This window comes from Balaenoptera ricei, chromosome 14 (assembly GCF_028023285.1).
Source record: "Balaenoptera ricei isolate mBalRic1 chromosome 14, mBalRic1.hap2, whole genome shotgun sequence".
Taxonomy (NCBI): domain Eukaryota; kingdom Metazoa; phylum Chordata; class Mammalia; order Artiodactyla; family Balaenopteridae; genus Balaenoptera; species Balaenoptera ricei.
Genome location: NC_082652.1, coordinates 77,979,343 through 77,993,961, shown reverse-complemented (window position 1 = coordinate 77,993,961; position 14,619 = coordinate 77,979,343). Strand labels below are relative to the sequence as shown.

Below are 14,619 nucleotides of genomic sequence, written 5' to 3'. Positions count from 1 at the left end.
GTTTCTGGTAACGGACTGTACTGCTGAACTGAATGAATAAGCATTTTCAGAACTCTAATGAAAAACTGATGAACTCATAAAAGTGCTAACAAAAGATCAAGATGAAAAAAAAAAATTAATTACATGGGACTGAGTGAACTGATGAGGATGAGTATAATTTTTGTGACTTTCTGTCTGAATTTAAAAAAAAAAAAAAAATCCCACAAGGACTCAGAGGCAAAGAATATACAAATCAATTTTCACTGCAAAGTAAAGGAGCTGTTACAGTGGAGGATTACTGGACTGAATGTCAATACTATGACATAGTATGAGTGTGTTTCATGTTTGGTAATTGCAATCATTGTTGCTTTTGTTGTGGTCATCCATGTACAATGCTTGGTGTCAGTCGATTTATCTCTTGTAAAAATAAAATACAGTGTGTGTGTGTGAAAAAAAAAAACAAAACAAAAAAAAAAAAAAAAAAAAAAATTACTAATTCAACCTTTTTATTGCCAGCTGCTTTTTAAACTTGCTTTTAGGTAGAACCAAAGGTGACTGTCTCCTAAGGCCAGTAAAATGAGAAAATACACCTTATTAAGGAAGACATGTCCAATATTTTTAAGATTCAGGTAAACAGCTACGAAGGTCATCCAGTAGCAAAATTATCCTGCTGTCTAGGGCTTTAACATAGACAAACATCTTGTCACTTCTCATGTACTTTCATGACCTTAAGAAATTTCAGCCTGTTATACATAAGAGTTATATACAAACCTCTTAACTGGCATTTGCAGCAAAGTCCTATAATCACAAACTGAAGTTCATATATTTCTAGATTATATACAGATATCCATATTTATATATCCTTAAATCTATCTACAAAAATACTAATTGTCTCAGAACCTGTCAGGAAGGCAGTGTGTAGTGGAATAAACACTGGAATAGAAGCCTGGAGGTCTCAGCTCTAACTTAAACAAGATGCCTCAATCTGTTTCTCCCACTGATAAAATTAAGTTAAGCCTGATGATCATCAAGGTACATTTTCTGGCTCTAAAAATACAATGACTTATTCTACAGTAATGCCATTCCCACTGTTCTTACTTCAGAGTGGTCAAAATGAAAACATTTTTGTTATATACACATAAACATATACACATCCGTACTTCATACTTACAGAACAAATCAACCAATTCACAGAATCTTAAAAGAGGAAGTCCGTAGTTAAATAATATAATTCCAACATCTCAAAGTCCTGAGTTTGCTGTGAAACAGCTGTTACTAATTTTTTCTTTCCACATGTATATATATTTCCTTTTCCCCAATACCTCACTTTATGTTAAGTACTGTTGGATGAGACATCTATTAATTATGATAACTTTCAAAAACAAAAAGGTCACTTTTCAGAAATTCTGAGCCCATCAGAGAAACTGAATGGTATTTCATCGGTTGTCTCTACTGGTACATTGCTTCTGCCAAACTGACATGAATAATGGTGGGTATGATGACTTGAAATAAATGCATCTGCAGTCCGGCTGCAACGACAACTATCTGACGGCATCACATTACTTGAGTTACTAAGATGTGAATGGTAAACACCACAGAATGAGTCCTGAGATGAACGATAATGGCCAGCTCCCACGGACACGGCTGTTGAGCTCTGGTAAGGGCTGTTACACATAACACAAGTTTGGAAGCAAGTCTTCTGTCCGGAGCCTCGGTGAATGTCTAGTTTAGCAATGAGAGGTTTTCCGACATTCACTTCCTGCTTTTCCTCTACGGTATCTTCCAATCCTGAGTACTGATATGATAAACACACTGTGAAGACTAGATGTTCCTGAAAAGGAAAAGAAAAGGTTTGTCATCTTCATCAACCCTGAAAGTATATCAATCTTAGACTATCATTCACACACACACACATACAGACAAAACCAAACAACAACAACAAAAACCGAGTCTCACTCCTGTTTCCCAGGTTCCAGACCCTCAAGGTATCCTTCACACCTTCCCTATACTAAGAAAGGCCGGCTAGAATTAGCTTCCTTTTCCCTCATTCAGTATTTTGAATTAGTATAGTCAAAATCATAGAGATCTGGTATTGTATTCCTGACGAACAGGGAAAAGGTATTTTCCAAGCAGTGGGGCTTGGGAAACTATCTTTCCCTATTACTGGAGATGGGGAATGATCTTTTAATGAAACAATAACTGGCTTTACATCTAGGTCAAAATTTTGTTTAGCTGTTTTAAAAATACTACGGAATAAAAAAAAAAATACTACGGAATAATCACAATCATAGGTGGAGAAGCATAATTGAATCAGATAATGGACAGAAGTTCAAAGATACAAGGAGAGTGTAAGTAGATTAGCCATGAACGGGGCGACAGCAGGTTTATGACTGTCCTCGCATGACTGTCAACAGTGCTCACTTCATTCTCCAAGTTTTGGCTATAAATAAAAACTCAGTTTGGCAAGAATTTGGTTCTATTAGACAGCTCAACCCTATAGACCATGTACCATGTAGTTTCTGATTTAAGGTCAACGAGAAATGAAAAAAGATCAAAATAAATTCCAATTCTAATTTGTTACGTTTTGTAGAAAGTCAGAAATAGGAAATGCTTAACTGAAAATGCTAAGATATTTACAAGTAGACTATGCTTTTTGTCTCTAACTTTTTAACACCATGGAGGGTAATTACTTGCATTCTCACACACAAATCCTCAGGCCATTATCAGGGACAGAATACAACATGCAAAAGGTCACTGAGACTTGCTGCACGGCCAGCCGTTCGCTCTACTTCAACTTAATACGCAAAGCAGCAGCACATTTATGGACCAATTCAAGGTTCACAGGCAAAAATGCATTTTCACTTTCATAAAGTTTTCCCTTAGTAGTTATAGACAGGAAAAGTAATAACCTTTAATTTTTGCAGTGAGCTGAGTCTAGTATAGAGGCAATGCTTGGGAAGATCCTTTGATACTAAATAGCTGCCAGTTTCTTCGGGCGTCCCTTTATTTGCATCTTTTGGATCAATATCTAGGTCCTGTGAAAATCAGCAAACGTTATTAATGAAATCAATGGAAGTCACAACATCATTTGACCATAAAACATCTTAACAGGTACTGCTCTCTGATGAACTGTGGTCAGAGTAGGTAATCCCTTACCCAGGGCTAGAGATACAATGAAAATAACATTCTAGAGTCAATTCTAAATTCCTCACTCATACACTTAAGAAGTTAGCTCTGAAAGGACAGTTACTTTCAAACTATTCCTACAAACACTTCTAAGTGTCCTCAAGTTTCCTTTTAAGTTTGAGCCCCATTAGTGTTTGATTCCTGGATTCTCTCCTTCCTTATTCATCACTTTTGGGAAGGTGCAGGGGAATTTATGTGATTTGTATGTTTAACAGGAATAAGTAGACATGCCAAAGGCAGTTTTTCCCTTTTTTCTTTTAGAGGCAACGGCTGTTGAGAGCAGATCTACTCTGTGACTCTATAGAGAGCAGCCCTCAGGCTCCGCCTGCCCAGTGCCTGGGGGCCAATCCTGGTCCAGAGCTGCCGGGACTGGTGCACAGACCTGTCTAATTCTGGGGGTCACACTGAGCAAATGTCCTCCATGAAGGCTTTATCAGAAGCAAAGGAGATGTTTTGGATTGTTTGCCTTACTCCGTGCTTATGTCTCAATTTACTACAACTATGTAGGAAAGAGGGATATTGTTTAGTGGCTTCCTTAGGCCAATACGAAATAAATGTTTTGGAAAGAACTAGGTTTCTATTCTTCCAATATACTACTATAGCTTGACAAATACGACTTACACTGTTGTAGTAACTTTTTTGGAAACGTTTTTGGAAACGTTTTTAAAAGGAAGTTATTCTGGACATATGTATAGCACATTTTATTCCTTCATATTTGATATCCTATTTAGGGTAAGGGAAATTAAAGCCTTCTTTCCTGGGTGAACTTCAGACATTTCCAAACTTAACATATTTAAGGTATTTTGGCAATCAGTTTTTAAATATTATGACTATCATTACTGAAATGCAGATATTATTATAAGTGTAATAAATATGTATACATTTCCTTTACATTTATCAACTTTTAAGTTTTCAAAAACTTAGCTGTTAGTAAGTGAGGATATATCATTATATTTTAAATAGAAGAAAAAGACTTACAAGTGGAAAATCGGTAACATAGGCATCGCACATTAATATATCAGGTGGTTTGTGGACTATACTTGTATAGATTATCATGACGTTGGAAAACTCAGCTGCAAATCCTAATTGAATCTGAACACCACATTGAAATTTAAGACACATACTTTCTGGAAGTTCTGAAAAAACAATTTATAAATATTTAAAGAATGCTTCGTAAGTTTTCTGATGTTAAGTGGCAAACAAATATTCTTTGAGGCAAAATACAATTAGAGCTATTTCTGCTGCTTAAAAATGTTATATAACTAACATGGTTTAAAGACACACACACACACACACACACACACACACACTTAAAAAAAAAAGAGTGCAATATTCTACTGGTCAAGCAAGTATCTTTTGTTTTCTATTTTCTTACAGCTCTTGTCCCTCTGCATACATAATTTTTATAGTGGTAATCAAAAGTATACATACAATTGTAGATATATTTTCACTGTTTCCTTATTCTTCATGAAAATAGTTTTAAATAAACTACTCAGTGACATTATGCTTTATCTTTAACAATTCTACTTTTTTTTTATGAATTTACTTATTTATTTTTGGCTGTGTTGGGTCTTCGTTGCTGCACACGGGCTTTCTCTAGTTGCAGCAAGTGGGGGCTACTCTTCATTGCGGTGCGCGGGCTTCTCATTGTGGTGGCTTCTCTTGTTGCGGAGCACGGGCTCTAGGCGTGCGGGCCTCAGTAGTTGTGGCGCACGGGCTTAGTTGCTCCGCGGCATGTGGGATCTTCCCGGACCAGGGCTCGAACCCGTGTCCCCTGCATTGGCAGGCGGATTCTTAACCACTGCGCCACCAAGGAAGTCCCTATCTGACCTTTTAATTTCATTTTATGTTAGGTTTTGTTTACGGTTGTTCTTAACTGTGATTTTTGTTGTTGTTTTAGAGCTTTTTTAAAGAAAAAGAATTTTAACTACTTATCCAATTATCTGGAATGCCAAGACAATATATTTATGGCATTTTGCATTTTAATGTGCTTCAATGTGATAATTTACCAAAAATATATCTTAGAGAACAAACTGTTACAAAAAGAAAGACATTATATAGGAGTTCAACAAATACAATTAATTTTCAGTTATCACTTAATAATGTATCCACAGCATAGATATTTGGGATTCATAGAAGATTCAACCAACCATTATTTCGGCCAATAATTTAAACTTATTTTTTCACTAAATCACATAGAATTACCAGAGGTGATTAAGTTGCAGATGATTTCTGCCTCACCTTCTTTCTCTTGCTCACCAACCCACGGATTCAAATGTCAAGGAGACAATGCTCAGTTATGCTCAGTAATATAAGCATTCAGTATTTGTTGACCATCATGTTTGTGTCCTTACATGTGATTTCATTCAATATCAACAACCCTATCAAGTAAGCACTACTTCTTGTCCCCATTTTACAGATAACATATTTATCAAGTAGGGACCTGTCTGATTTTTGAAGTGGCACACTTCAACATCTCACAATATAGGAGAATCTAAGGGATTGTATAGTAGACAAATTGAAAATAGTTTTAAAGATAGAATTTACGAATGATCATTTTAATTTTACCAAAGGTGAAATAATGGGTTAATTTAATATTTCCAACATCAAATAAATCAATGTAATATCTATAACTGAAACCTTTGCTTAGTCTTGGGTTTACTCACTAGGCTAAAATATTTTCCCTACAAAATTCGGAGGAAAGCTGTATATTCAGAAGGTAAAACACTTTATGATTTTATATAAACATATTATAGAAATAGCTCATAGAAAATAGACTTTACTGTACCATGTGCCTTGGCCCACTGGAGATTCCGCACCAGAGATTCTGCAGAATGTGCTGTTCCCTGTATTGGGTCAGTAAGTGCTCTCTTTTCAGATAAGCTACTTCGAATCTCTAGCGCCTGTTTGCCTTTGGTAAGATGACATTTACCCATATCTAAAAGATAAGAAGTGAATATTAGTTTTAAGACCACATCCTTTCATTTAGACCAAGAACTCTCCTACAAATCACGCTATAGCCTCAATATCACTTATTCACTCAACAGATATTTACCAAGCACCTACTATGTGCCAGGCATGGTTCCAGGTGCTAGGGATATAGCAGTGAGCAAACAGGTAAAAATACTGGACCAGGGGGCTTCCCTGGTGGCACAGTGGTTAGGAATCCGCCTGCCAATGCAGGGGACACAGGTTCGAGCCCTGGTCTGGGAAGATCCCACATGCCACGGAGCAACTAAGCCCATGTGCCACAACTACTGAGCCTGTGCTCTAGAGCCCGTGAGCCACAACTACTGAGCCCGCATGCTGCAACTACTGAAGCCCGCATGCCTAGAGCTCATGCTCCACAACAAGAGAAGCCACCTCAATGAGAAGCCTGCGCACTGCACCAAAGAGTAGCCCCCGCTCACCGCAACTAGAGAAAGCCTGTGTGCAGCAATGAAGACCCAACACAGCCAAAAATAAAAATTAATAAAATAAATAAATTAAAAAAATAAAATACTGGACCAGCTCACTTCTAAAGGCCCCTTTCTAGCTTTTATCTTCTATAATTCTATTAATGAATCCCCAATATTTTAAGCCTTGAAATTTACAAAGAGCTAAAAGTATATTTCTTTACTGTATGGGCAGTCATAATTTTATGTCTATACTCTGTTGAGAAATACATTCTCAACATGATAAACAAATACATTCTCATAATAAACAAATGATGACACAGTTATGAGCAAGCAAAAAAGGAAATAATGTGTTAAAACTACCAATACGTTAAAGCACCATCACGGTCCTCCCCCAACTCAAAGTAACCAAAGTACTCTGTATATATTCTTATGCATATTTTAATTTTCACTCATGTAGATACTGGTAAATAGTATGTGCCCACGTTTTAGATTTTGTACTTAACAAAAATGTATACACATATTTTTATAATACTATTTTCATTCAATATGATTTAGAGACTTATGAATATTAACAAATCTCAATTTAAATTTATAAAACCAGATATTCTTTTGTATGAATACATTACAATAAATTTATCCCATTTCTGTATATATTAATAAAAATAAATTAATATCTGTCTTGGAAAAGTAGTTACTTATCTGGGAAAAACAGACATAAAACTCTAAGACTTTATCCCTTTTGCTCACAAAGAGATTCCAAATGTTTGTCTTTCACCAATAGTAAGGTCAGAGAGAGAAAGACAGAGTGTGATTTTATATATATGATTATTATATAAACACACACACACACACAGAATGGGAGGGAGGAATATATCAAACAATTGAGAACTAAGTTATATCAACATATTGGGGGTTGGGGGGGAGCCTAAGGGTCGTGAGCATATATAAAATTATATTGTAGGAGAGAAGATATAGAAATCAATTTTTTAAAAGATGAAAAAGGAAGAATGAGCCAAATAAAAAATTAAATGGTTAAAACAGATACGAAAAGCCTACGGTAAATGTAGTTGAACTAAATTTTCTAGTTGAAGGAAAAAGATTATCACGTTGGATTTAAATTCATTGATTCTAAATGAGAAAATATTAGAAGCATTCCCTTTAAAATCAGAAATGAGGCAAGAATGTCTACCACTACTACTTTTATTCAAGAATGTCTCAGAGGTCCTAGCTAGTGCGACATCAAGAACATATCAGAATTCCTCTAAATCAGTAAGAAAAGCAAAAACACCACAATAGAAAAATGGACCAAGGACACGAGCAGATTTTCACATAAGAGGACATACATATTGCCATTGAAAACATGTTCAATATCACTAACAATCAGGGAAACCCAAATCAAAACCACAATGAGATAGTATTTAACACATCTGATTGGCAAAAATAAAAGTCTGACATATGAAGTGATGAAGAGAGTGCGGATTTATACTACCTCTTGTACATTATGGGGAACAGGGTAAGTGTATATTGGTGCAACCACTTTGCAAAACGGTTTGGCATTATTTCTTAAAATTGAATACTGACATACCCCACGATCCAGTAATTCCAAATACTAGATTTATACCCCAAAGAAACTCTTGCACACATACTCCAGGAGACATATAAGAGATTGTTACAACGGTACTGTTCATGATAGCAAAAACTGGGATGTAACTCAAATGCTCAACAGGAGAGCAGCTGAAAAAACTAGTATGTTTGTACAGTAGACTATTATAATACAGTCAAAATGAATGAACCACAATCATGCAACAATATGGATTACTCTTTAGCAATATAACATTAATTGAAAAACTTCAAGTCCCAAATACACAGCATAATATCTTTTGATAAAGTTAAAAACAACTAAAATTAAAATATACATACTTCTTGCAGACATAATATAAACTCAGTTAAAACTATGTAAGAAGCAAATCAAGGGAATGATAAACAAGATTTAGAATGATGGTTACCATGTAAGGGGGGGCAAGGAAAGAGAGAGAGGGAACATATAGTTGGATGTAGATTACTGTCAAGGTCTGAGATTCATGTTGAACAACTAATTTCACAATAAAAACTGTCAGAAGTATGTTCTAAGGGACTTACATCATTAAAAATTAAATACTAATTAAATAATTTTTTCTAGCAGGTCTTGGAGTTTTATATAGTAAGATGGTTTTTGGGTCCCTTAAATGCCATACTGCCAAAACTAGATAGGAAAGAATTTATTTTGCAATTTCAAGCAACTTAACAATAATTATGTCTGGAGTACAAAAATCAAAATCTGGCGTCACAGATTGACAACTAGAGCCTTGTAACAGCAATCAGCTTATTTCATATTTTGTTGCACTGGTACACAATTGAAACTGGAAAGGTAGTTTTTCTGCCTTAGCTATTTGGTCTATGATCTTTGAATACTTACTTTTTTTCTGAATATTTTTAAGTTATCCAGAAGATCCAAAGTTCAAATATATAATAAAATAAAGATATAATCCAGAAGTTCAAATATAAACTCATAGCACATACTGGGATGCCATTCATTGCCATAACAACAAAGTATATATCATATGTGGGTGAACTGGTGCTTTTTACCAAGTTTTAAGATAGTTAATATATCTTAAAGACTAAAATTAGAATAAAACATTTTAGAGTCTCTGAAGCACCTTCACAGATCTCACTTTGAAAATAACTGACATACTCCAAAGGCTTTTTTTTTTTTAAGCACCAGAACTTTGTCTTCAAATGAGAACTTAAATAGAAGCCCACATAATATGTAAAACAGATAAAAGCAGAACTTCTTTGGTTGAAGAAGGAGGGCCAAAGCTCTGACTGTCTACATTAAAGGGGAAAGTAGTTAAGTGATCCAGCTAAGGGATCTACACCGACAAAAACATGAAAATAAACGAATGTGATTAACAGCAGGTCGTGAAACACTCAGATACCATACACTCAAGCTGCCATCTTTGGAACATCCATGAAACTCCATTTGCTAGTGAGCCAGTTTGCAAAAGAACTGCCTTCTTTCTGATATGACTTGTAAAATGGCATTTCAAAAAACACATGTCAATCTACGGCTGTCACATGTGCTTATTCAGCACCTGACACGAGCACAGCATTATGCCAGGCAGGGAAGGAAGCAACAGAAGGGAATGGAAGACATAGTGTTAGACCTCTAGGATCCTGTCCTTAAAGCAGAATTTTAAAACTACTAAGTTCATCAAGAAAAAAAAAAAAAAAAAAGAACCCAGCTTTTCCCGATAGGGTCTCAGCATTTCTGTAAAGTTTATCTGTCTGATCCTGAAAGAGGATGCTCATTAGACAATTTTTTTTTTTTTTTTTTTTTTGCAAATAAGCAGCCTGGGCAGCATCAGGCACTAAGCATAGAAACAAGGTAAAGAGCTCTGAGGATTAAACTTCATTTATTTCACAACCATGTCTGGGGTCAGACTTGTAGTTCAAGTAATACTGCACAGATGCATGTAGCTGTGAACATTCTATAAAAAACATTATATTGTGAACATTGTATAAAAAAAATTGTCTTATGAGATAAATACTAATTCCAAATCCGCACAGTAACAACAGGAATAAAATAATGACCCAACAGAGAACCCTGAGTAGCTTTCTCTTTAGTTTTTATTTTACCTTCTGCAACTTCATCCAGTAACACAGTTATTTTCTTTTCTTCTAATAATCTATCTTTTAAAAATTTCATGAAGATTCCATTTGCCAACCCAGAATGCTGTATTTCAAAGGCTTCTGCTCCTTGACACCTGAAAAAAGACATTTTTAAAACAGCAAACACTTGCCGCATGAGGCTTCTGCAAAAACTGATGAGCCTCAAGCACTCCCCTGCCTCTCACGTGGCATCCCAGTTAAAGAGTTCATCTTTAAGCAAGAACTAAATGCTTTGGTGCTTAGTAAAAAGAAGATGCCAAGCTATGAAGTGTTGAAGTCAATTATTTAAAAATTTCTATCAAGAATATCGAGGCAAATTTATGCCTAGATGGCTATGGATATTTCTAGGCTTCTAGTCTACAATCAAAAAGAAGTCATCAAAGAATGAAGGAATCCTCAACATAAACATAAAAGTTTCTTACGTGGCATATCCAAACACAATATTGGCAGTGACTTTTAGTGCATCCAAGATTGGGATGGTATCATCGTAGTCATTTCTATTTAAAAGGCAGGAGAGGAGAAGGACAGATACAAATATGAAAAGTTAAAACAGCATTCTTAAAAGAACATAAATAATAAACATGATACTATCCTATTACCCATAACTTAAAATTATAGGTTCAAATTCTTTTATCTTATTAGCTACATATTTACCAAAAGTAATCCAGGGCTCCTAAACTACTGAGACGGCAGAGCCTCACACCTTTTTTCTTGTTAGCTTTAAAACTGGAGTTACGTTTGAATTCGGGCATTGGATTTTGATTGGTAAAAGCTGAGCAAGCAAAACACTAAATCTGAGTAGAATCATCATTGGCTCCACTCCTTAGTAACACAATGGCAGACAAATGGGATCCAAATCTTCAAACATCTGCTTCAGTTAAACTTTCTCTGTCTGCAATACCACGACTAACTAGAGGCCCTCACTCCATGCATGGTGTCTCTGCTAATTCCTGGAGGAACAGCTGCAGGGATTGTTAGAAACGTTCTAAAGGGAGGCTGAAGAGCTGTATGTTTTCTTTCTTTTTTTTTTTAATTTTAATTTTTATTTATATTATTTATTTTTGGCTGCATTGGGTCTTCGTTGCTGCACTCGGGCTTTCTCTAGTTGGTGGCGAGCGGGAGCTACTCTTCATTGTGGTGCGCGGACTTCTCATTGCGGTGGCTTCTCTTGTTGCGCAGCACGGGCTCTAGGCCCGCGAGCTTCAGTAGTTATGGCACACAGGCTCAGTAGTTGTGGCTCACGGGCTCTAGAGCGCAGGCTCAGTAGTTGTGGTGCAGGGGCTTAGTTGCTCCGTGGCATGTGGGATCTTCCCGGACCTGGGCTGGAACCCGTGTCCCCTGCACTGGCAGGCGGATTCTTAACCACTGCGCCACCAGGGAAGTCCCTGTATCTTTTCTATTATGAGAAAATACCCATGCCCTTTTGTTCTTCACTTTTGTTCTAGAGCAGACAGGAAAAAGTAAAACACACACAGAAAATATATTTTCCTCTAGTTTTCTTCTTCATCAGTTTCAGTCTATAACCTAAAAGTCACAAACTTAAGTGATTCCTACCATGCACAGGTTTGCCTTTAGATTTAACTTGTCAAGGTTGATATTTAACTGACTAACACGCTTCAGTATATAAAGAATGGACAGTTTACCTTTTCCTGCACATGTCCAACAGGAACACATTGAGTCCGGTTTCTTTTTCTTGCATCAATTTCAGTATATTTTGTACACACAGGCAATTTTCAGACCTATATGGATTTGGTGCATCAACAGGGACCATAAAGCTGTTCCCGAAGTTTTCATAACCGTGTCCTGCATAATATAATAGTCCTGAAAAGCAAGAAAAAAGAGAAATTGCACTCTGAACATGTAGCGCTCTTTAAGAAAAAAAAGACGTTAATGCATGCTTATTTAAGAGATGTGCAACTATAAACACAACTCAGTGTTAACTGAATTTGTATTAAATTATTTTGACAACAGTTTTCATTTAAGTACTGAATTTTCAACCAACATCAAGATGCTATCCAGAAGTGTATTTTAATTCATAAAGGTAATACATTTGTAACCAATGGTATCATATGGAATGCAGTTTTATCTCATGATGTTAAAATACACAAAAAGGCTAAGGACTTCTTTGCTGACTCATCTGTCTCCTCTGTGAAACCAGAAACTTCTTCAGGGCAGGGCAGTCTTACATTTATCTGTGCATTCCTGGCACACAGCAGGAGTACAGTATTTAATGGATGAAGGAATAAACACAACTCAGATGAACAGCCACTACAGTGTCAAGTATATGCAATTCCATAGCATTTCCTTACAATATTAGTAAGAGTTATAGAAATATAAATGTAGCTTTTTCTAAGCAGAGAAAGCTCATTTTATGGATTGTTATTTATTTTCATTATGAGATAGAAATATCATTAATATTCCACCTATGGTCTGTTGAATTAAATGATCTAAAATTTGGGTTAGTTTTAGTGTTCAATAGATGAGTCATGGGACTTCCCTGGTGGTCCAGTGGTTAAGACTGCGCTTCCACTGCAGGGGGCGCGGCTTCAGATCGGGGAAATAAGATCCCGCAAGCTGTGCAGTGAGGCACCCCCCAACCACCACCCCCCCCCAAAAAAAAGATGAGTCATTTTCTTTTTACTGAGAAATGATACGATAAAAACTGTACCAAACAACTCTAAACATCTTCTTGAAGAGAAGTTTGTTTTGGTTGTAAAAACAAAACCAAACCAAAAACAGCAACAACAAAAATATCAGTATGTGCTTCCTTAGTGAACAGTAAAAAGCATTTAGATAGCTTTTTTTTTTGTTCCCTAACTCTTTGTAGTTGCAGCCCTAACCCCTAGCAAGAATGTGGCTTTAAACGGCCAAGAAAACTTGCTTCCTTTGGCCCTAGAGGGCAGGATCCAGGTTGCCTACTTTTCTTGAACTCCTATTTAAATGAGAAAAATGGGTCTTTCATATGTATCACTTTGGGTAAAAAAGGACAAAATGGGCACACCCATATATTCAGTGTGGGTTTATTCTACCTCAAGTGAGCCCTGATTATTATCATGTAGGCAGTGAGGACAATGAAAAAGAAATGAAGACAGTTCCTGGCCCTGAGGGGCTTGCAATTCATTCAGGCATGCTCATGTTATTAGTTAAAGAAAAGTCGGCATCTAATTAAATACCATATATCATGTGAGGAGGGCAACCCTGTATGAAATGAATAAAGTGCAGAGAGGAATATCAGTGTAAGGTGAAGCAATAACGGACGGTCTTGAGAGAAAGGGTACGATCTGGAAAGGCAGAGAGAAAGCAAGGTGCGTTACAGGCAGGATGCACCGAAACAAAGCTTGGGCCTGGAATGACAGCTAATGGAAAGGAGACTAGCCTGGCAAGGAATTAAATGATCGCTGGAAATGAAAGTAAGAGTGCACAGATAGCATTTTGAAAATCACGACAAAGGGAGTGGGTTTAATTCACTAAGCCGTGAAGATCAAGTAAGTGAAAAGACAACCCACAGAATGGGAGAAAATACTTATCTTTCTATAAGGACATATATATTTGTAAGGACGAATCCTGTATCTATAAGGACACTTTGTATCCAGAATATATAAAGACCTCTTCAATTCAACAATAAAAAGACAATCCAATTTTAAAACGGGCAAAGGATTTGAATAAACATTTCTCCAAAGACAATATACAAATGGCAAATAAGCACATGAAAAGATGCCCAACATCATTAACCATGCAAAACAAAACAATGAGATACCATCTCACACTTAGTAGCATGGCTATAATCAAAAAGGCAGTAACAAATGCTGACAAGGATGTAGAGAAATGGGAAACCTCGTTTATTTCCGGCAGGAATATACAATAGTGCAGGCACTTTGGAGTTAGGCAGTTCGTCAAAAAAACAAAACTCAGAATTATATGACCCAGCAATTCCACACCAAGGGAAATATCCAGGAGAACTGAAAACAAGTGTCCACACAAGAATATGCACACGAATGTTCATAGCAGCGCTATTCATAATATCCAAAAACTGGAAAACACCTAAATGCCAATCTGCTGATGAATGGACAAATAAAATGTTCTATATCCACACAATGGATGACTCATTAGCCATAAAAGTAACACTACCACAGAAGAACCTTAACTACACTGTACTAAGTGAAAGAAGCCAGACACAAAAGGACGCACATGGAGCGATTCCATTTATATGAAATGTCCTCAATAAACAAATCCAGAGACAGAAAGTTGATTTGTTGTTGCCAGGAGTTTGGGGTATGGAGGATTGAGGTGTGACCGCTAATGGATATGGGGTTATTTTGGGGGGTGATGAAAATGTTCTGGAATTAGG

The 14,619-nt window shown here is 36.4% G+C and overlaps 1 protein-coding gene across 2 annotated transcripts in view; it reads right to left on the bottom strand.

The window, feature by feature from the left end:
* Nucleotides 1–468: 468 nt before the first annotated feature.
* The window catches only part of MALT1 (MALT1 paracaspase), a 57,342-nt gene continuing 43,191 nt past the window's right edge, over nt 469–14,619 (bottom strand). For both annotated transcript variants that reach the window (XM_059894497.1, XM_059894496.1), the window contains 7 exons: nt 11,915–12,092; nt 10,694–10,768; nt 10,239–10,366; nt 5,954–6,103; nt 4,144–4,301; nt 2,889–3,014; nt 469–1,810 (listed from right to left, as the gene is read on the bottom strand). In XM_059894497.1, coding sequence (XP_059750480.1) covers nt 1,370–1,810; nt 2,889–3,014; nt 4,144–4,301; nt 5,954–6,103; nt 10,239–10,366; nt 10,694–10,768; nt 11,915–12,092 — 1,256 coding nt within the window. In that variant the 3' untranslated portion in view covers nt 469–1,369. The remainder of the gene's footprint in view (nt 1,811–2,888; nt 3,015–4,143; nt 4,302–5,953; nt 6,104–10,238; nt 10,367–10,693; nt 10,769–11,914; nt 12,093–14,619) is intronic.